The sequence below is a fragment of the Tupaia chinensis genome, unplaced genomic scaffold, assembly GCF_000334495.1.
Source record: "Tupaia chinensis unplaced genomic scaffold, TupChi_1.0 Scaffold000272_1, whole genome shotgun sequence".
Classification (NCBI taxonomy): domain Eukaryota; kingdom Metazoa; phylum Chordata; class Mammalia; order Scandentia; family Tupaiidae; genus Tupaia; species Tupaia belangeri.
The window spans coordinates 6,204,162-6,227,439 of NW_006159754.1; the positions used below are offsets into that span (position 1 = coordinate 6,204,162).

The 23,278-nt window shown below is 38.5% G+C and overlaps 1 protein-coding gene across 1 annotated transcript in view; it reads right to left on the minus strand.

The window, feature by feature from the left end:
- PLCH1 (phospholipase C eta 1) overlaps positions 1 to 23,278 on the minus strand; it is a 236,993-nt gene that overhangs the window by 61,930 nt on the left and 151,785 nt on the right. Inside the window, exons 5-8 of the mRNA XM_027772378.1 lie at positions 20,685 to 20,814; positions 16,396 to 16,566; positions 6,780 to 6,873; positions 3,966 to 4,169 (exon numbers count right to left, since the gene is read on the minus strand). Of these exons, the coding sequence (XP_027628179.1) occupies positions 3,966 to 4,169; positions 6,780 to 6,873; positions 16,396 to 16,566; positions 20,685 to 20,814 (599 nt within the window). The remainder of the gene's footprint in view (positions 1 to 3,965; positions 4,170 to 6,779; positions 6,874 to 16,395; positions 16,567 to 20,684; positions 20,815 to 23,278) is intronic.

Consider the following 23,278-nt stretch of genomic DNA (forward strand, 5'->3'; position numbering starts at 1 on the left):
TTCTTGCTGGAGAGACAGAGAGACATAGCATTCCATAAATGAATGGGATGAATTTCTATTAAAAAAAAAATTTTAATAGAGATTTTTGCTATAGGGCGTGCACACTCACTGGAGAAACAGAGAGAGATGGAGAGACAGAGAAAGATGGAGAGACAGAGAGAGAAATTACCCCCTGGGGGTGGGGGGGGATGGCCATGCTACAGTCCCTTCTCCTCCATTCTCCTCCCAAGGTTTTGGCACACAGGCACATGCGCCTGGCATGAGTTTTAAGCCTTCAGGTCCAGGACTCAAACCTCTATAGGCCACATGGGAGTCCAGCAACTTAATCATTATGTCATCTGCCGGTCCTTTTATACCATGTTTTTGGCATTTAAGCTCTGGTTTAGGGACCAGCAGATGATGTTGTGGTTATGTTTCTGGACTTCTACATGGCTGACCACGGTTCAATTCTTAGACCTGGCAATTTAAAACTCATGCTGGTCATATGTGCATGCATGCCCAAAATCCCAGGAGGAGAATGGATTGTGGCATGACCATCGCCCATCAGGGGTGATTTTTCCCTTTCTATCTCTCTCTGTCTCTCCACTGAGTGCACGTGTCCTATAGCAAAAATCTCCCTAGAAAAAAATAATCTGATTTATAGATTTATAGTTAATAACATGTAACCTACTTCCATCCTTTGTGAGTTAAAAATTCATGAGGCAGGACCAGAAGATGGCATTATGGTTATGTCGCTTGACTCCCATGTAGTCAACTGTGGTTCAAGTCCTGGACCCAGTGTTTTCAAACTCACACCAGGTGCATGTGCATGTGTGCCCAAAATCCTGAGAGGAGAGTGGAGGAGAAGGGACCGCAGCATGCCCATCCCCCTAGGATTCTTGCTTTCTCTCTATCTGTCTCTCTCTGTCTCTCTGGCAAACACATACACCCTATAGTAAAAAATCTCCCTAAAAAAATAATAGTAATAATAGTAAGTAGCAATATGATCAAATTTGTGGCCTTAACATCCTCAATGCCAAAAATCCCTTGCTTTGCTCCATTTCAATTGGGCTTGCCTACAACACACTCTGGTTAATGACATCACTTGTCACCATGTCCCATTGTGAAGACAGCACTCTGTTCTTATATCTCTCTGCATTTTTCTATTCCTTTGAGTTTTCTAGACCTTTAACCCCATTTTTTGACTCCTCATTCATTTCACGTCTTTTCCTAGACTCAAGGACCCATATCAATCACTTACAAGAGTTCTTACCAACTCCTTGAAGACATTTTATATGGCCTAGAAGTACACAGGCCTGGATTAATTCTACAATATAATCTGTCTTCACTGCTCCTATATCTAAGCAAATGGGTACTGTCGGGGATGGGTTGAGGGAGTCTAGCATGTGGATTTTGTACCACTAAAGATTGTTTTTGAAATTAGCAGGAACTCCCTTATCATGCCAACTCCTTTTGCATTCCATGATGACCTTTTTGAAATTTGTCTGATCTTTTTAAGCCTCTTATCCAATTTCCACCCACTTTCCGTTAAATGGGTGATAGTTTCTCCTACTTCACTAAAAAAAAGCAGGTGCTATTTCAAAATCTCTTGTCCCTTTTTTCCCATCCGAAGAGACAGAAAGCGAGAAATCACCCCCCAGGGGGGACGGCCTCGCCGCAATCCCTTCTCCTCCGTTCTCCTCTCGGGATCTTGGGCACGCACACACACAGGCGCCCAGCGTGAGTTTTAAGCCACCGGGTCCGGGACGCAAACTGTGGTTGACTACCTGGGAGTCCAGCAACATAGCCATTACGCTAACTGCTGGTCTCCCCTCTTCCAAGTCTTAAAACTACTCTGCAACGGTGATTCATCAAATCTTCTCATACAGAAAAATGCCCAATCACCAACCCACAGCAGTTTAGCCACCCTCACCCTCCCATTAACAGCAAAGGTCACCAATAATCTGCCAGCTGTCAATGTAACCATATTGGATACTTAGTCTTATTTTACTTTTCTGTTCCATGTGATTCTTTTTTTCCATAGGGTACATATGCTCGCCATAGAAAGACAGAGACAGACAGGGAAAGTGAGACAGCACTTCTTCATGGCTATCCCCCTCCAGGGATATATGAGCCTGGCCTATTTATTAATCCATCATGTCTGGAACTCAAACAGTAAAGTCAGCCATATGGGATCCAGTGCCTTAACTACCACACCACCTGCTGGCTCTTCATGTGATATCTTTACCATTCTTTTCTGATACTTTCATTCCTGATATCCAAGTAACTATATTTTTCTTAGTTGGGTTTGAAATTCCCCTCGTTCATCCTACCTCCTAAACCAGGGATCACTGAGTCCTCAGGCCTCTTCCTCTTTTCTACTCCTCTTCTGCATGTGATATTGTACACGGTCATGATTTTACTCACCACATACAAAGCCCAGATTCATGAAATTTTTATCTTGTCCTTCCGTTAAGTTTAGATGCCGTAATCCAAATGGCTGATAAAGATGCCCACTTACATGTTACAAAGTCACCATAAACTCGGTAGATGAACAGCTGAACTCATTTCTGCTCTTCCTCTCAGATCCCCTGTAGTATGTGGCACCATCAGCCATTCCAGCTTCACTTTTCACTAGTGTATCCTTGACTTCTCTGTCCAAGTCTTATTAAGCTTACTTCTTTAAAATCTTTATAATCATCTTTCTTTCCCACTTAGCCCAAGATTTCAGAATACTTCCTTTGAATCATTGCAATAGCCTGCCCACTGCTCTCTTGACTCCAATTTACCTCCCCTCCCCCTTCATAAACACATATTCCTGAAAAAGAAAAAAAGAAAATGTATCCACTTATGCTGTTGCCTGATGATCTTTCTAAACTAGCAAATCTGACCATATCATTACAGGTATTAAAGCCCTTTGCTGGCCTTTCATCACCAAAAACTGAATTTGAAATTCTTCCCCACACCCTTGAGAACCTTTCTGACTGACCTCGGACAACCTCCCCAATCTACCTGGTTTCTCATCTCATTTGACCTCACGCTTTGTTTTCTTCACCTTGATCTCTGCACCTTGTGTATGATTCCACTGGTGGAATCTTCACAGCAAACAATTTTTAAGATACCCATCTCTCCTATTATGCTTGAATTCTTTGAAGACAAAAAACCACCATATCTTACAGCTATGTCCTCATACCCTAGAGCCCACTAGAAATTGAACAAATGTTTACCAGAAAGTATCTTGAAAATGAATGGCTCTTAAACTATTTTTTTTTTTTTTGGAGAGATTTTTGCTATAGGGTGCGTGCACTAGCCAGACAGACAGAGAGAGACATAGAGGCGGAAAGCGAGAAATCACCCCCCAGGGGGGATGGTCACGCCGCAATCCCTTCTCCTCCATTCTCCTCTCGGGATCTTGGGCACGCACCCACAAAAAAAAAAACTATTTTTTTTTTTTTGGAGAGATTTTTGCTATAGGGTGCGTGCACTAGCCAGACAGACAGAGAGAGACATAGAGGCGGAAAGCGAGAAATCACCCCCCAGGGGGGATGGTCACGCCGCAATCCCTTCTCCTCCATTCTCCTCTCGGGATCTTGGGCACGCACACACATGCGCCCGGCGTGAGTTTTAAGCCACCGGGTCTGGGACGCGAACCGCGGTCGACTACATGGGAGTCCAGCGACATAGCCATTACGCTAACTGCTGGTTCCCACTCTTAAACTATTTTTGTGATTATTTAATCTCAAGTACCTTTCTAGGAAGATTTCCATTTTCATCACTGTTTTTCAACTAAAGGCATGCTTCCCTATGACTTGGATAGCTCTGTCCCTCCTGATGGTGCGATAAAAGGTAGAGGCTTAAGAATTAAGAATGACTTTACAATGAGCAAAAAAGAAGTGTGAGCATATACTTCAGGTCTCTATTATTTATACTAGACTTGAAAGGACATGTTCATCAGTATACGCCAGAGCCAGGCAAGGCCCACATACCTTCCACGCAGCGACAGCCCTCCTGCAGCACCCGAGCATACATATCGACTTTGGACTGAGAAAGCAGCTGGTCCCCGGTCAGGTACGTATTGTGGGAAGACGCAATGTAGTAGTTGCAGAGGGGCTGATCCATGTCTTGATACACCTCATGGTGCAATGGGTTAAACACGTCACAGGCAGGACTGCGCATAAAGTTCGTGAAGCCTTCAAGACAAAGAGAGTGAAACACTACAGCATCAAAGCATATCCACTTAACTAATCCCAGTTAACTTGACAAAAGGGATCAAAGACTATTCATGGTGATTACTTTATTTACCTTCAAGACAGGAAAAATGGGACAATGCATGATTTGCTGGAGGTTAAATAAAAGTGTCAAAAACCTAATAGGGCCTTAGGGAGAAAGCATTTAAAAGGAACCTAGAAAAGGAAAATTGATACTTTCACCCCCTAGATCCTTACAGAAAAAGTAAGTGAACTTTCATAGAATTTTGAAATTGGAGTGGCTCAGTACGAAGCCATTTAGTAATGACTGAACTCAAACTCTGCTTATGCAGCATGACCTAAGGGTTGTCAGATGCCATATTAAAGTCGTATTTATACAGAATGGTACCGTGATCAACCTGCAATTGATAGATTACTACGTTGATCTGAAAAGCAGTATAGTCAATACATAGTTAAAGCACATCAAAATGAAAGCACTGGGAGCTGGCAGGTGGCATGGTGGTTAAGAGCACTGGACTCCTACATAGCTGACTGCAATTCGAATCCTGGACCTGGCAGCTTGCTGCTTTCTCACTTTCTCTCTCCCCACCCCCCCCCACTCTGGGGTCAAATTAAAATAAATAAATAAAGTTAAATGAAACAATTATTTTTTTAAAAATGAAAGCACCACGTAAGTTTAGGGTAGGATTATTTGGGTAGGATTATTTAACTATGAAATTGGTTTTAGGAAAATGCTCCTAATGGCTGGTGCATTTTGTAACTTTGAAAGTGCTTCAAGATTACGTAGAGGGAACCAGCAGTTAGCATAATGGCTATGTCGTTGGACTCCCACATAGTCGACCGCGGTTCGCATCCCAGACCCGGTGGCTTAAAACTCACGCCGGGCGCGTGTGCGTGTGTGCCCAAGATCCCAAGAGGAGAATGGAGGAGAAGGGATTGCGGCGTGACCATCCCCCCTAGGGGGTGATTTCTCAGTCTCTATGTCTCTCTCTGTCTGGCGAGCACACGCGTCCTATAGCGAAAACCTCTCCAAAAAGAAAAAGATAAAAGATTATGTAGAAACCCTACCAGTATTTTTTTTTAATGATCTTTTAGAACATAATGCCTGAGTCCAAGAGGCATTCATTAGTATCTGAATAAATACATAAATGACTCGTGAGTATCTAAGTGGAATAATCATTAGGGTCAATTGTGTCAAGTCTTTGAGAAGCATGTAGTAAAATTATATCCGTAAATATCCTCTGAGACCTAAGAATTTCTTCATGCTCATCTATTTTTTCCATAACTAAGAACTCATGTTTAATTCCATCTTCTGGGGTCCCATTGAGATAAAAGTTCATTTCTTCATTTCTACAGAAATGGTCCAAGTTAGTTTATTGTCTTTGGTTCTTTTTATAATGGTTTTTAGTAATATATAAAAATTTTAGTTATTCTTCATTTAATTACCCTCCACCTACAGAATTTTGTCCACATTTATCCTAGGAGCAGGAAAGTTGAGAAGTCAACAAACAAAAATGCTTTTAAACACCCATGGGTAGTTGGGGGTCCCCAAGTGGCCTCTTGTTAAGATAATCTGTTCTGCCTGGGAGATTTGTGTGTGTGTGTGTGTGTGTGTGTGTGTGTGTGTGTGTGTGAGACAGCCCATAATTTATTTCTTTACATGTATTAAATATCCATAACTTATACATACATGTGTAAGTATATCATATATTTATACCATGTTATTTATGTATTACATCCTAGGAACTAGATTCTGAATATAACTGTGAATAAATTATTTAATTTCTTCGAGCCTCATTTTCCTCAACTATAAAATCAGACAGTAGTATTCACAAGATTTTTGGTTTCAACAACCTCACCAATGCTACTGATTAGGAAAAATAAGTAAGTTGCTAACATTTTTAAAGAAACATGCTTACTTTCAAGTCACTAGTTTCAAAAAGTACTCATTTTAAGACTGCATTTCCTTTCATTAAATTACCAGGATGAGGCTGTCTCCAAAAATTAGCTCTTCAAGAAAAGTCCAAATATTTCTTGGCATCCATCACACGTAAGGGAACCAAGGAACCTTGTTTGCAGTGGAAAAAGCTTACCAGCATTGCCACAGAAAGAGAAATAGCATTGTACCATTTGCTTTGCAGGAAAATACGTGTGTGTGTGTGTGTGTGTGTGTGTGTGTGTGTGTGGTGATACCCTTATCTGAATTATCTGTAATTCCACCCATATCTCCTAATTTCTTTTCCTAAAAATTTCACTGGAACTTAACTAAACAGACTGGTTTTTTTGTTTGTTTGATGTTTTCAATGAGAAATTGGGGCCACCAGGTGATGTGGTGGTTAAGGCACTGGATTCCCAAATGACCAACCACAGTACAAATCCTGAACCTGGTGAGTTGAAAATCATGCCCGGTATGTGTGTGTCCCTGTCCAAAATGCCGGAGGCGATAAGAGGAAGAGGGATTGTGGTGGCTATGCCCTCTGGGGGGTGATTTCTCACTTTCCCTCTATCTGTCTCCAGCAAACTCATGTGCCCTAGGGCAAAAATTAAAAAAAAAATTAAAAGGGAAAAAAAAGAGAAAGAAAATTATTTTACCTTCTATGCCAAGAACATTTTTCACCTTATTTTCTTCTGAAACTTCAAACTTCTTTATGATATCAAGACAATAGTCTGTTGTCACATTATTCATCTAAACAGAACAGAACATTAGTAGAATCCCTGTAACTTCATGAGATATCTTCCTCCACAGAAGAAAAACACACTGATTTTTAAAGTACTCTTGATTCAGTACAGATTCAGTACAAGTGCTTAAATGAGCAGTGTTTGAGGCTACTACTGTGATGGTTACTTTATCTTTGAAGAATAACCATGATCCCAATCATCCTACACATCTTTCAGAATTAATCCGTGAAAATTGCCCTCTTTTAGGTAAATGTTCTCCATGAAGCAATAGAATTAAATCAATAATCAACATAAATCCAACGTAAAATGTCTATGCACTAAGCTAGTAGTTTTTCTCAAAATCAATGTTTCCTGCACATACATAAAAGCTCACTGATCATAAATATATGTAGAAAGAAAACAATTTCCTACCAAAACAGTTTCTAGGTCATTTGTGCGCACGTGTGTGTGTATGTGTGTGTGTGTGTGTGTGTGTGTGTGTGTATCCACAGAACTTTCCACTGCATTACCAGAGCAGTCTGCCATAGTGAATCAGGAACACAAAGGTTAGGAAGTGAAAATAAAAATAAAAAGATGAGGCAGCTAGCACAACACAGAATCCTGGTCCTAGACTGCTCGTGTTTAACTCATATTAACAGAGTGACTTTTTGATAAGTCACTAACCTTTCCAGAAACTACTAATAGGATGGCAATGGGAATTAAATGAATAAATATTTGTAAGAACACTGTTTGGCACCAAAAGGGCAGAATATGCTATTATTATTGAACCAGTCTCAAGATTGCTGCATGAACATCACATACTTGGTGTCACTGGGAAAGCAAAATTCTTCAGGAATAGTTTCATTAAATAGCAACATAGAATGTGATATTTTCATCAAAAACCCATTTGGTCCCACAATCTAACATTGATATTTCAAAATACTAGTGAATAATGGTAGAAGAAGGTAAACTTGGAGGCCAGTATTTCATATTACAATAATATTTTCTCAAATATTCCAGTATCTCTTAGGTTCAATATTTACGTTTCAGTGAAATCTAATATTTTAAAACAGTGTATTTAATAATACTTAAACTTTTTGCTGGGAAAAAGTTCTGTATATGGCTTCCTTTTGCCAGTTTGAAAGAATACACAATACTCCCTATCCCCTCCAAACTAGTTGCAAAATGGATGAAGCATCCTATGAGTAAATTGTATAATCCTCACTCTACTCAGAGGCCCACATTACCAGACACCACCTAAAAATGTCATAAATAAAAAAATGAAATCACACTACCTCCAAAGGAATGCTACTGACCTAGGTAGGCTTTGAGCAGCTCATTAATTTATCTACTAGAAGCTAAAGAGATTTAGCCCATAAGCCTAAAAGATAAATAATCTTTCATAAATTAAAAAGAGCCAAATGGATGATAATTAAATGTGTTATGAGAAGACTGAATTCACTTTGCAATGGGTTGGTTTATAAGACCGTTGGTTCAGAGATGTAGAGGCCTAGATCTCTGAATGACAGAAGCCCAAAATATCTACACGGAGCCCAAATTATCTAAAAAATGAACAAACGACAACAAAAATGTCAAACTGGGATGTAGCTAATTGTAGCTGAGTAGAGAATATGTTACTAGCTCAAGATACAAAGCAGAATTTGGTGACAAAAACACCCATATTTGAAAAATATGCATTGAATTAGCAAAAATATTAGTAGTCATTCCACAAAGCTCACACATCTATGGATATCACATAAGAAGAAAATAATCCACTTTCTACCAAAATTCAAGTATTATGGATCAACTCTTAGCAAACTACATCTTAAACTCCATAATGATGAGAATCAAAATGTAAGTCAATCAGCCCCCATGTTCCTCCCATCCCCTGTTCTCATTTAATTAACTTCCCAGTAGCAAAATCCTGCATTTTATCCCACTGAAATTTCTTAGCCTCACTTAAGTTTTTTAGTAACAAGTTTACTGTATAAAGGAAGTTCACTATAGCTGAATGCTCTTTATTGTCCTTTTTCACCCTGTTTTGCTTCTGATTTGACATAGCTGATAGGATGGAATAAGAATTCTCCCTACCCTGGCCCTATCTCCCATTCGGAAGTTTTGTTGGCAGTCAAGTATCTGAGGAAACTGCTATCTCTAACACTGAGGATTATTTTTTTTTTATACTAGACAATGGGTGCTTAAAACTTAAGATAAAATTAATTTCAATAATGAGTCTTTATGACTATATGGTTCTATCAATGCTCTGTAGTACATAGCTTTCACACACTGCTGGTAATATTTCCCTAAAAACATTTTTCCAATTGTCCTTCTACCTAGAGGAGATAAACCTAGGAACTAAGCGTTTGCATGCTTCAAAGCACAGATGTTCACTTATTTCTTGTATTCATTCTCTGTTTCTGTGAAACAAACCACCCCAAAACTTAGAAGCTTGAAACAACTGTCAGTCTGGGTCAGCAGGTGGTAGTTAAGGCACTGGAATCTCACAGGGCAGACAGAGGTTGGAGACTTAGACTCAGTGGCTTAAAAATCATGCCAGGTGTGTGTGTGTGTGTGTGTGTGTGTGTGTGTGTGTGTGTGTGTCTGTCTGTCTGTCTGTCTGTGTGTCTGTGTGTGCCCAAAATCCCAAGAGGAGAATGAAGGAGAAAGGGCTGTGGTGTGGCCGTCCCCGCTAAGGGGTGATTTTCACTTTCACTCTGTCTCTCTCTGGTGAGCACAGAGGCCCTATGGCAAAAACCTAACTTTTAAAAAATGCCTATCTTGTCAGAGCTGTGCAAGATGGCAAGTTGGACGGGGTTCTGCCAAACAGTTATTTTCTGTTCTTGCCTAGGGTAATCCACAAGACTGTAAGTGCCTGTTCACTTGACTACACCCTAATAGTCCCAGTTGGCCTCACCCACTTGTCTGGGCTATTCTTCTATGTGGTCTCTCTTCCTCAAAGAAACTAGACTGGTTTCCTCACATGATAGCCTCACAGTTTCAACAGCGCAGGAGTAGAATCTTTTTTTTTACTTTCCCCCCCCCAAAGAATTATTTCACTTAATTCTATTTATTTATTATTTTTATTATTATTATTTCTCACTTGACCTAAGAGAGATGGCAAGGAGGGAGAGGGAGAAAGCAAGCTGCCACATCTGGGACTCACACTACAACTGGCTACATGGGAATCCAGCTCCCCAACCACCACATCGCCTGGCAGTCCTCAAGAGTGGAATCTTTAAGGCTCCCTGAGGCCCAGGCTCCAGAATGTGTACATCATTTCTACCATAATCTGTTATGCAAAGCAGGTAACTACGTGGGCCCATATTCAAGGGGTGGGAAAATAGATTCCATCTCCTGAGTAGCAAAGTCACATTGCAAAGACACACACTCATAGATATGAACGTTCTTACAGTCATCTTCACAATGCCCACGTTTTCGGTGTAGTATACTCAGCTCTCTGTAATATCCCTCTTCCCAGATTCTCCTGGTCCTTCCTCCTCCAATCTTACTTTCAGATTTATACTGGAGGAGAGAAGAAAGAGTTGCCCTGCCACAAGGAGTAGGGTAGAAGATTTGGAGCCCTAACATCTTTTCTCCACATCTTTTTATTTTTTTAATTAATTAATTAAAGACAAGGTCTCTCACCATGTCTCTCAGTCCTCCTACTTCAACTTCCCGGCTGGGACAATAGGCATATACCACCATGTCTGGATCTTTTTCAAACAAGGGCCTTGCTGTGTTGCCCAGGAAGTCTGGAGTTCACAGTCCTCCTGCTTCAGCCTCCTGAGTCATTGGAATTACAGGTACACACCACTATGCCGGGCCTTTAGGTCGAACTCGTTAAACTGGTAACTGAACCCAGAATTTCCATGAGGTTCTAACCTGTGGGGCACAGTGTCTTAGCAGCACACACCACCATGATAGGACTCTAAACACGTCTTAAACAGCCTTTCAAACAATGCTATATTTTCAACCCTTCCTCCTCCTGTTTTCAGGAGTACCTTGTAACTAATTCTTGAGCTTTCCTGGGGGATTCCCCTGAGCCCATGGAGTTGCTTTATGGCTTCTCACCATGGACTTGAGTTTCAGTGCTCTTTAGATCAGATAGATATGTTTCAAGATTCTGCTGTTCTACTCCTGATCTCATTGTTCCTCTGGTTTTACACAGAGGAAAGAAGTATCTGTGGTATATTCTAGGGTAACTTCAGGAGGGAGTAGAAAAACGTCACTAAATGAATGGTCGTTCTGTTTCCACCTGAATAAGATAATCATAATAACTATTTACCTCTCCAGACTAGCTACCTCTAATTCATCCTAAAAATTAAACCACAAATTTCAGAGCATTTGGATATATATAACTATTTCACGGAAAATGTCATCGGCAACTCTGAGGAAGCAAAAATATTACAAGATGTAATTACTCTGAAAGATCTCTCATCTGCTTTAATTGTGAATAATTAAGAAAAATTATACAGAAATTCAGAAAAGTCTCTTAAAGAAATGCTTTTATGTGGAAAAAATGCTTTAAAAAAAAAGATATACGTATACTAGCACCAGAAAGGGAGTAGTTACAAGTGAAGAAGTAGTTATAAACCAAGTTATAATTATTTCTCATAAGAGAGGGAATATCAGAATGACCATGTCTCTTACCAAGCCATTCTAGATTCGGTGAAAGGTAATGAAGGAAAGAGCATGAATGACATCTGTAATTGGATTAGAATGATCACAAAAATATTTTAGCAGAAAGAATAAGGAAGCTAAAAGGGCAAGTTTTAGAACCATTACAAAAGGATAATGCATAGATCTATGTCAGATAAAATTAAGAGAAGGGCCCTCTACCATGAGAACAGAAAAGCTTTGAAAATCCCTGAAATTAACCATCCACATGCACATTTCAGATGAAACGTCTGCAAAAATAGAATCCTGCTTTGGACTTACCCATAGAGGTAGCCCTTACTCTTAACAGCTAGCAAGATTTTTAAATTGCAAGGATGCTTCAACATTCCTTTTTCTCTTCCTTTCTTCTCAACCCATAAGATACAAAAGAAATCAAAGAGGTTAGAGGCTTGCTAAGAAGTGAATGGGGGCCAGCAGATGGCATGGTAGGTAGCTAAGGGCACTGGACTCGCACACAGCTGACAGCAGCTTGAGTCCCAGACCTGATGGCTTGCCTTCTTACTTTCCCTCTCTCCCTCTTGCTCTGTCCCTCTCTGGTCAAATAGAAAGAAGGAAGGAAGGAAGGAAGGAAGGAAGGAAGGAAGGAAGGAAGGAAGGAAGGGAGGAAAGAAAGAAGGTTAAATAAAATAATTCTTTTAAAAAAAGAAGTGAATGGGAAAATCAAATAAAATTATAATTCCTAAACCAAAACTCTAAAAAAGGATTGAACACAAAATTGCTCTATCCTAGTGCCAAGAAATGAATGGAGACTCTGGGGGAGATGCCGATGGTTGTCTGGCAAATAAAGAGGTGGAGGGAATGAAATAAAAATACCCTCAAACCACTTTAGTATTCAAGAACTACAGTCTAATAGTGGATATCTGTGATCTTTCTCTGTGGATGCAAGGGAGAAATAAAAGAGAAACTCAGTCAGCTGGCTTCTTGCTTAACTAGCACTTCATGGATATAAAAGGCAGTGAGAATTTCCCTTAGCATATCCACATACTAAGGGTGAAAGTCTGAATGAAATAACAATTGAGCCTATCAAAGACACAAAGTCAATTTTCAGAGAGCTTCCAGGAAATAATCATCTGACCCATGATGATATTCGATTTCATATAATCCTTGACAGTATATGTGGTCAACAGTGATAATTCATTTCACAACTGAGTAAACCTACAAAAATTGAGCACTCTGGTGTCTCCATCAACTTTATCCCATCAGAAGCAAATGAATTACTACCACACAAATCATCAAGTTGCCTCAAATTTATCTCATTGTAAAATTTCAGTTTTGTTCTTTTTTAAAGAATTTTTTTTATTTTATATATTTATCTACTTATTTTCATTTGACCAGAGAGAGAAAGGGAAAGTGACAAAACAAGCCAGCATATAAAAAACAAACAAACAAACGAAAAAAAACAAGCCAGCAGATCCAAGGCTCGAACCATGGTTAGCCAGGTGGGAGCATCCAGCGCCTTAACCACCATACCACCTGCTAGATCTGAAAATTCAGTTTTAAAACTCAGTATCATGTCAAATTTCTCTCTATGTAATGAGTGCTAAATGTACAACTTGATAATTTTTTCTAAATACACTTAGTTATTTCCTTAGGATGAATTATTGAAAGTAAAAGTTTTGTCTAAATTTTATGAACTACAGATTAAGAAGTTTCTACACAGCAAAAGACACAGTAATTAGTATGAATCGACAACCATCGGAATGGAAGAATATTTTTGTACACTATGCTTCAGATAAGGAACTGATAATCAGAATGCACAGGGAATCAAGTGGCTTACCTGGAAAAAAAAATTAACCCAATTAAAAGATGGGAAAATGACCTGAACAAAAAAACATTCTAAGGAAGACATATAAACAGCCAAGAAGGATATGAAAAAGTGCTCAGTGTCCCTCATCATAAGGGTGATGCAGATTAAAACCACAATAAGATAACACCTAACCCCTGTCAGAATAGCAAGATTAAAAATACAAAAAATGATCAGTGCTGGCACAGTTGTGGTGAAAGAGGAATTCTCCAACACTGTTGGTAGAAATGTAACTGGTTCAGCCACTGTGGAAAACAATACGGAGGTTCTTCAAACCTACAAATAGAACATCTAATACAACAATTCCATTCCTGGGTATCTACCCAAAGGACAAGAGAACCCTCAGTCAGAAAAGTGCTTGTAAACCTATGTTTATTGTGACATTATTCATGATTGCTAAGACATGGAAGTAACCCAAATGTCCACAAATGGAAGAATGGATTGAAAAAGTGTGGCACATATCCACCATGGAATACTATTCAGCCATAAAAATAAAAAAATAAAACACAAGACTCTGGCATTTGATAGAAAATGGACAAATATAGAAGATTTATTGCTGAACATATACCGACTGTCCACACTTTATGGTAGAGCCTGAAAGATTGGAGGGTATAAAAGCATTGAAGATAGTTATGCCCACTGGAGACAGTGTGGAAGGAAGGTGGGAGAGAAGAAGAGAGTAGGGAAGGAAATTAAGAAAAATAGAGAGATAAGACATTTGTGTAACAATTTTTAATATATATTTTTTAAGATTTCTTTCAGATCATGCCCATATGTAAGTCGCTTCAAATTAACTTCAAAAACTGAACTAAATAAAAGTAATCATATGCCAGAATGTTGACTTCTATTTTCCCCAACTAAAATTTACCGGTGGAATGTCAACATAACCAAAACAAGAAAAAAACATATATATACAACCAAGCTCCTTAGTAAAGTAACACCCATTACTGCGGTTCAAATGTATTAGGATAATTCCACTAGCCTGAATTTGAATTTGAAGTCAGTAGCTATATATGTTTTAATTTTAGTTCCTCACATTGCCACACTTCTGTCTTGGCCATCATTACAATCAATTTTCAATTTGAAACTGTAAAATAGAAAAGGTGGGTTTCAGCTCCCCTTTGAGCTGAGTAGAAAGTCAAGGTTCAGAAACAAAAATGAAAGACCTGACCAAGACTCTCTAATCACTAAAGGTTGCAGTGTGTCAAATGCAGGTCTTCTGCACTCCTGGTCGAATGCTTTTTCCACTACACTTTGAAAAATTCTCCAGGTTAGAATGAAGTAATTACAAAAGAGCAGGAATTTAGAGTAGAGATGCTGAAACATTCTTATTTGGAGAAAAACTAAATATACTTCTATTACCCTACCCCCATTTCCTATATATCTTAAAATTAACCTTTGTTAATGGAGAACCTCTGCCTTAGCCAAATTATCAAACTAATTAAAATAATTGATGTAGATAAAACATTTTGTCAACACTATATGGCTTAATCATTAAGAAAACAATAACAAAATTCATAAAAACTGAGCCTTTTATTCCTAAAATGAATGTGATTGTGGTAATAGGGTAAAATAAAATATAACCAGGTCTGGTGTCATTTCCATCCTCCGACATTAATCGTTCAATTGGGTCTGATGCAAACTACCCAGAGTTAGTGCAGACCCCATAAGTTAAAGTCTCAGTCCCACGGGATTGTCTCTACTTCAGACGCCAGACTACCCATATTTCTACCTAGCCAACTATATATTTCAGGATTCTGTCAAAGAATATGGAGAGTTGGACAGCAAAGTGGTGTTAAAAGGTTGAAAAAAAACCTTTTTTTTTTGGTAGTAAGTTTTTGCTTTAGAGTACATGTACTTGCCAGAGAAGCAGAGACAGTGAGAGGGAAAATGAGGAATCTTCCCTTAGGGAGGATGGTTATACCACCATCCTTCTCTTCCAATCTCCTCCCGGATTTTAGGCATGCATGCACATATGCCCAGCACATGAGTCCCAGGTCTGAGACTCATGCATTGGTCAACCATGTGAGAGTCCAGCGACATAACTGCTATGCCATCAGCTGGCCCCACAGGTTAAAATTTTTAACAAAATATTCGTTTTTTTTCTTCTGTGTAGAGAAACAAATAGAATTTGAGGGGATAGTATTAAAACTATATGAAGACTAATTTTATTGACCACTATTCAGGTTATACAGTATTAAAATTAAAATGCCATATTTTCGGGAACCAGCAGTTAGCGTAATGGCTATGTCGCTGGACTCCCACGTAGTCGACCGCGGTTCGTGTCCCGGACCTGGTGGCTTAAAACTCATGCCGGGCACGTGTGCATGCGTGCCCAAGATCCCGAGAGGAGAATGGAGGAGAAGAGATTGCGGCGTGACCATCCCCCCTGGGGGGTGATTTCTCGCTTTCTGTCTCTATGTCTCTCTCTGTCTGTCTGGCGAGCGCACGCGCCCTACAGTGAAAATCTCTCTCAAAAAAAAAAAAAAAGCCATATTTTCGAGTCTAGTGGTTGTGGGAGCTGAAACCCATGTGGCCTATTGCAATTGGAGTTCCACTCTGGTAGCCTGGGGGACACACCAGGTGTGTGTGAGTGTGTACTCAAAGCCCCAACAGAATAGAGGAATGGAGAGGGAGGTATTGTGACGTGGCCGCAACACATTGTGGGGTGCTTTCTTTCCCTCCTTCTTTCTCTCTGCATCTCTCTGGTGGGTGCATTCACCTTTTGGCAAATGAAAAAAAAAAAAAAAAAAAGAAGTCCCATTTTAAAGAAATGTTATTTAAAAACATTATTATTCCCTCTAAAACGAAACATGTTAACATTCATATCTTTGGAAAATATGTATAACCATACTTAATATATTTAAGACAAAAGAAAGTATATAAGCCAGTGTTTATCATTTTTCTCTCTTAAAATATGCTAGAAAAACCTTTTAAGTGACTCCCAAATAAGATTTTTGGGAGTTTATGATATTTACGTTCTATCCTAAATGTAAAGCATGCCTACATCTAACAGCTCCAAAAGAAAGTCTTATCTTTAAGTAAATTCAGTCAACAGTCTAATGATACCTTTTGCTCCACTTTCAAAAATTGAGCAAGTTCTTCCACAGTTAGGTGATCTTTCTTGTCACTGTAGCTCAAGAGCAACAAATAAAGGTCTCGTCTCAATGACATCATTTTGTAAAAAACACAAAACTCTTCAAATGTCAAAGTTCCCTGATTCTCATCTGTATCAGCTTCCTGAAAAAGGCATTAAAAAAGGGCAAATGAGAATTTGAAATAGGACATTCAATATTGGGAAATCATATCTAGTACACAAATCATAAATGGTAAACACATGTTCTTATCAAGTATACATTATAAAAATAGACTACATATTAGGCCATAAACATTTTAACAACTATAAAGAATCCATCTTATACAAACCAATTTCTCTGATCACAGTATATCAATGAATCAACAAAGAAAGCTAAAAGACAAAAACAAATTTTATAAAAATAGGGAAACATTATAATACAGTCCTAAATGAGAAATGAAACATACAGAAATGAGCAAATACACTACACATGAAATCTTGTATGATAAAGTTAGAGCAGTAATTAAAGAGAAACTTGAAGTCTTAAATTTATTAGAACACTAGGTAGATTTAAAACAGAAATAATTCAACTGAAAAGGCTAGAAAAAAATGTAACCCAAAGAAATAAATGATAAATAAAAATAAAAAGCAATGAAATTTTTTTAAAAAATTTGTGCACAAAGGTGAACAAGAAAACCAAAAGCTAATTTTTTATTTTCTTTCTTGTAATTCCCAGAAAGTGCATATGCTTGCCAGAGAGACAGTGACAGAAAGTGGGGGAGAAAGCACTCCCCCAGTAGAGCACGGTCATGTTGCAATTCATTGTCCTCCACTTCTCCAGCTTGTAGGGATTTGGGGTATGCACTGACACATGACCAGTATGTTTTACAAGCTACAGGAACCAAGATTCAAACCATGATTGGCCATGCGGGATCCAGCTCCCTTAACTGCAAGACTACAAGGATAGCCCCCAGAAGCTGATTATTGAAGAGACAGATGAAAAAGAGAAATCTTCAGCAAGACTAATTAAGGTCAAAAAAGGGAAAATACATTTAATACATGATCAAAATGCCAATTTCTTATCCATTTCTAAACTGTAACCCAATTGAACGTACTCATAACCTATTAGTGAATCACTATAGGTACCTTTAATGTTCTTGTAGCCATCCACGTCTCTGATACCTCCCTGATTTTCCTCCATAGAAGTCTGAACAATCCATCTGGATTAATTTCTACTTGCCATTATTTGTTTCTAGTTATTATTGAGCAAGGATCTTTTACCATGTATCTTATTGGCCGAATTTGTCATAAAACCAATAAGCATTTAGAACATGTAAGAAGCGAACAATCCATTTATACGATCATCTTCTTTCTAAGTGAACAGTTTCAAACTGACAGGGAATGAATGTTATTTTGAAATGCATGGATGTTACAAAGCACACTCAGCTGTTACATAGATTTAAATATAGCTTTGAATGTCTGAGTGCTCACGTAGAAAAAAAAAAAATTAAGGGCCAGCCCCATAGTTCAGGATTTAATCTCTGTGCACTGGTATTCAGATCTCACATGGCTGGCTCCAGTTTGACTATCAGTTCTAGTGACTTGAAAACATATCAGGCATATATATATATGCATGCCCCAAATCCTGACAAGACGGAGAAATAGAGGAAAAAGAATATCAGCGTGACCACAGCCCACTGGTGTTCTCTCTCTCTCTCTCTCTCTCTCTCTCTCTCTCTCTCTCTCTCTTTCTGGTGCGTACACACACACCTACACATACATTCTAACCTTAGGTCGATTATGAATGAATATTTTTACCTATATTTAAACTTACAAAGTTTCTATTATGGCTGTTGCCTTCTGTCATTTAAAGTAGAGGGAAACTGCACTATAGAATATGAATTTTTTTTTTTAAGACAGGATCTTGCCAAATTGCATTTGTCCTTGCCTCCCTTTCCCAGTTGGTACTACAGGCACATGCCACCATATCTGGCCTTCTTAGGTTTGACCAGGAATCAGAATCAGTCCTCTCATGTGGTCTCAGCCACAGCATTTTAGCAATAGGCACCACCATGACTGGGTTGAGTATCAACATTTTTGGTTTATAAGGCTCTTAGCAGGAGTATTTTTGCAATCGAAGGTAATGAGTCTACTGATCACATTTTGCCAAAACTTTGTTTCAAAATAGCTAATCTTGGATATACTGAGAATAAATAATTTTTAAGACTTCTAATAATGTTAATGTCTAGCCAATTAAGAATAGTAAAAACTCTGAGGATTAAACAACAGCATCTAAAGATTTCAAAAAAAGCTATCCATTATTTAAAAGATTACTTAACAAATATCAGTTGAAACTTCTACTGCAATGAAAAGACAAAGAAAAGAAAAGCTCTAGGAAGGTTTTGTCTTTACCAGCAATGCAGTCAAAAGAAAATATCCCAGAAATAATACTAAAATTTGGGGCCAGCAGCTGGCCTGCCCATTAAGGGCACTGAACTCCCGCATGGCCAACCACAGTTCAAGTCCCAGACCTGGCGACCAGCTTTCTCACTTGCTCGCTCGCTCTCTCTCTCTCTCTCTCTCACTTGCTCGTTCACTCTATTCCTCTGGTCAAATTAAAAAAATAAGTAAATAAATAAATAAATTTAAATAAAATAATTATTTTTTAAAATAAAAAAGAATACTACTAGATCCTTGGTACTATTGTTCTACAAGCATTTTCATAACATACAGGATGCAAGGCTCATGATGAAATGTTCTGCATACAGCAGGTGCAACTACTTATCCTGTCCATTCTAGGTTCATAAGATTTTTAATCTAAGGTCATAAAAAGAGATTCAATGTTTTCTTAAATCTTATCTAAAGGATTTACTTTGAACTCATAAGACGTTGGACACAAGCAATTCCTAGTTTATCATCTGAAATACCTGATGCATTAGAAATAAATTGGTATCTGAAGGGGGGAAATAGAGAAATAAAAAGTAGTTCAATATCTTGTTACACTTCCTATCTTCTTTCCAAGAAGTATGAAAAAATCATTATCTGTACAGGTCCAGATTCAGGCCTCTTCTTTAAGTGTAGCCTCTCACATTTAATCAGCAGCTCTCTCTTCCGTACTGTGAACACCTCTTCCGTAATGGAACATACAGGAAGACAGGTTCTCAACAGGGCCATTGCCAGAAACATGGCAAATCTTTCCACATAAAGACCATTTATTTGTGAGAACTTGTTTCCCCTCCAAAGTTTCTCACTCCATCTCTGAAATTCCCTATATGGCATTCCTTATCCCTTCCTCTTCTTTCCTTTCTCTCACATTCTCTAGGGCAATGGGACCAAGTTCCCCACAATACAGACCATCTTCAACCAAAAGCTTCCTGAAGACAAGACCACTCAAGAGCCCACAGAATGGAGCCCATCTCTGGCTTACATTTATTCTTACAACCCATACCCAAGTTGTTTCTGCTCTAATAAGTAGTTAGAAAACAAAAGAAAGCCAAAATGCTTAACATAATATTGACTTCCTACGCATATTTTTACATGTGTAAAATATCATCCACCTAGTGACTTAGAATAGAAAATCTTTGCAAAACTCACATGACACATATGATTTATTTTCACATAAAAGCCTTTTGTAAATTAACAATCTAGTAATTACAAATAATCTAACCACTCTCTTTGCTTTAATTTAAACTTCACAGAGCTCACGACTTGACCCAAGGATTTCCTGTTGATAATTTATCAACAGGAAAAGAACATTTCATCTAATACCAACAAGCGGTTGAATAAATTTCTAAAGAGTTTCCTAAGTAGTAGTGATTAGCATCTCTAAGCCTCATGGATTCTAAATCTTAAACTCCTCAGACACAAATATAAAGCTCTTGAAGTTTCAAACCAATGCTTTTTTTTTATGCTACTTAGTCTTTATTCTGATTCTCACGAAAGCCCTGAAAGGTAGGCAGATGAAATATTATTGTCCTCTCCAAGGGACTTGATCAAGTTTACTCCGTTATTTAAACTGGCAGGAAAAGTGCTTATAATTACTCTCTAAAAATAGCAACAATAATTAAAAAAAAAAGCATTTAGGAAGTGAAACTGTGGATGCATGTTAAATTAAATTTTTTTTCCTGATAAAATGAAACTTTTCTCTTCATCAAAGAACAATAGAACAGTACAGAGCAAATAAAATCAGCTTCCTGCAAAACAAAATAGCCTTTTACTATACCTAACTACATCAATAACCACTGTATATATCACACAAGAGCACTGCAATTGTGAAACATACCTGAAACATTTGTCTGACTTTTCTTCGGGGCAGATTGACATTTAGCTTATGCATCAATTGATGTATCTCTTCAATATTCAATAAGCCATCACCATTCTTATCGGCTTCCTCAAAGGTCTGCTTCACCCACGTGCACAAAGGTTAAGGAAAACTGCTCCTTCACAAAATACTCCCAAAGACATTTATCAATAATACAGAAGTTAAGAAATTCTTTTGAGAAGGCCCTGTAATCCACAGGTTCTAGTAATCAACTAATAGTCATGGAAAAAACCAGGACCAGCAGTTAGCATAATGGCTATGTCACTGGACTCCCATGTAACTTAAACTCACACTGGGCGTGTGTGCATGCGTGCCCGTGATCCCGAGAGGAGAATGGAGGAGAAGGGATTGCACACGTGCCCTGTATCAAAAAACTCTCAAAAAACAAACAAACAAACCAACCAAGAATGGGGATACAGGCATATGCGCTTGGTTCCCTCCCCTGGGAAATGGAAGTCAAACCAGATTGAGAACTTCACTAATTCAATCACTATTATCCAATCTTATGTAAATTAGATATTAAATCTATAATTGCAAAACAATATAATTCATCAACTACAAGGAAAAAAAAAAAAAAACCTTAATACTGCAGCCAACCCATGGCCTGGTGGTTAAGATGGCTAGATCTCACACGGACAATTGTACAGTTCGAGAGACAGACCCAGAGGCTTGAAAAACGCATCAAGCATCTATGTGAGTATGCACAAGATTCTGAAATAAAGGAGAAGGGATTGCAGCATGACCATTCCCCACAGAGGAATGCCTTCTCACTTTTTTCTCTCTCCCCCCCGTGAGTGCACCAGCCCTCTAGCAAAAAATAAAATTAAAAAAATAAAATAAAATGGAAAAAACTGGAAACTATAATACTGCTTCCCAGTCTACTCTTCTGAGGAGATGACATCTTAATGCACATCTCTATGAGCAAATTCCATAAATATAAAATATTTCTATATAACTTTATTCATTATCTACCTCTCACTTCCTAATCAGTTGTTCTCAGTTATGCTCCATATTCATTAAACAAATCTGTGTCCCTATTAGTTCTTGTTCATAAGGCTAGAGTTCTGCATTTAGGAGGCATTTCTATGGCATAGCAGACTGTCCCAGCATGATGGCTGTCCAACAGTTTGTGTTAGAGAATCTTTTTATGGTGAAACCCCAGATCTAAGAAATTTAGGCCTTTTTGTCTATGCCCTTTCACCTCTTTAACTTCATCATACCCCATGGTACCTGTTCTTCTCAATTCTCTTTTGTCAGTCCCACTTGTACATTTAGAAAATTAGACTATCTAGTTTAATCTCCTCCTTGTTCACATAAGAATATAATAAAGGAGAGAGAAAAGTGAGTTAAAAAAAAAAAAAAACAGTAAAAGAATCAGGTCTCAAATTCAAGTTCTTTTTTAAAAAGAATTATTTATTTCATTTTATTTGCTATTATTATTCATTTCTTTCATTTGATCAGACAGAGACAGAGAGAGAGAGAGAAGGGGTAAGTTTGAAAGCAAATTGCCAGGTCCAGGACTCGAACCACGATCAGCCATGTGGGAGTCCAGCACCTAACCACCATACCACCTGCTGGTCCCTCAAATTCAGGCTCTGACAACCTGATCTAGCATTATTTTCTCCTACATACAGGTCTGTCGCTATTCCATGTTCCTCTTCTGATTGTTAACTTTGATCTAATTAGGCTCAAACTTAAAAAATGAGCAGTAAGGTGAAACACAAACCTGATATGCTAGGGGTTGCCCTCAAAGCTCAGACAGGTGGTGGGAACCAGCAGTTAGCGTAATGGCTATGTCGCTGGACTCCCACGTAGTCGACCGCGGTTCGTGTCCCAGACCCGGTGGCTTAAAAAAACTCACGCCGGGCGCGTGTGCGTGCGTGCCCAAGATCCCGAGAGGAGAATGGAGGAGAAGGGATTGCGGCGTGACCATCCCCCCCCTGGGGGGTGATTTCTCGCTTTCTGTCTCTATGTCTCTCTCTGTCTGTCTGGCGAGCGCACACGCCCTACAGTGAAAATCTCTCAAAAAAAAAAAAAAAAAAAAAAAAAGCTCAGACAGGTGGTTGAGGATATGAAACTCAGTTCAGATATGAAGGATTTATATCATATGAACTAAGATAAAAAAAAAAACTCAAAGAGATGAGCCTTGGGTTATTTTATTAATACACAGTGGGAAAGCAGAATAAATAGTAAGAAATGGATGAGTTGAAAATTCCCTGTTAATGTTCAGCAGAGAATATTTTCTTAATGGATGATTCGGGGGAGGGGACACAGGGGGGCTGCAGAATGCAAGAACTGTGTATATACTCAGAGTACTAAATTGAGCTTCAACGTTTGAAGGAGAATGAATGAAGAGGAAAAGGAGGAAGGAGATAGAGAGAAACCAAAGCATCAAAGTAAGGAAAAGGCATAGGTTTAACCAAGAAATGGGAGTAGGTTAGAGGACAATCAACAGGTACTACAATATTCGCTTCACAAACAGATGACCTCAAACTGTGAGATTTTTGTTCTAAGATAAAATATTAACCTCTGAATGGCAAAACAGGACATTTCCA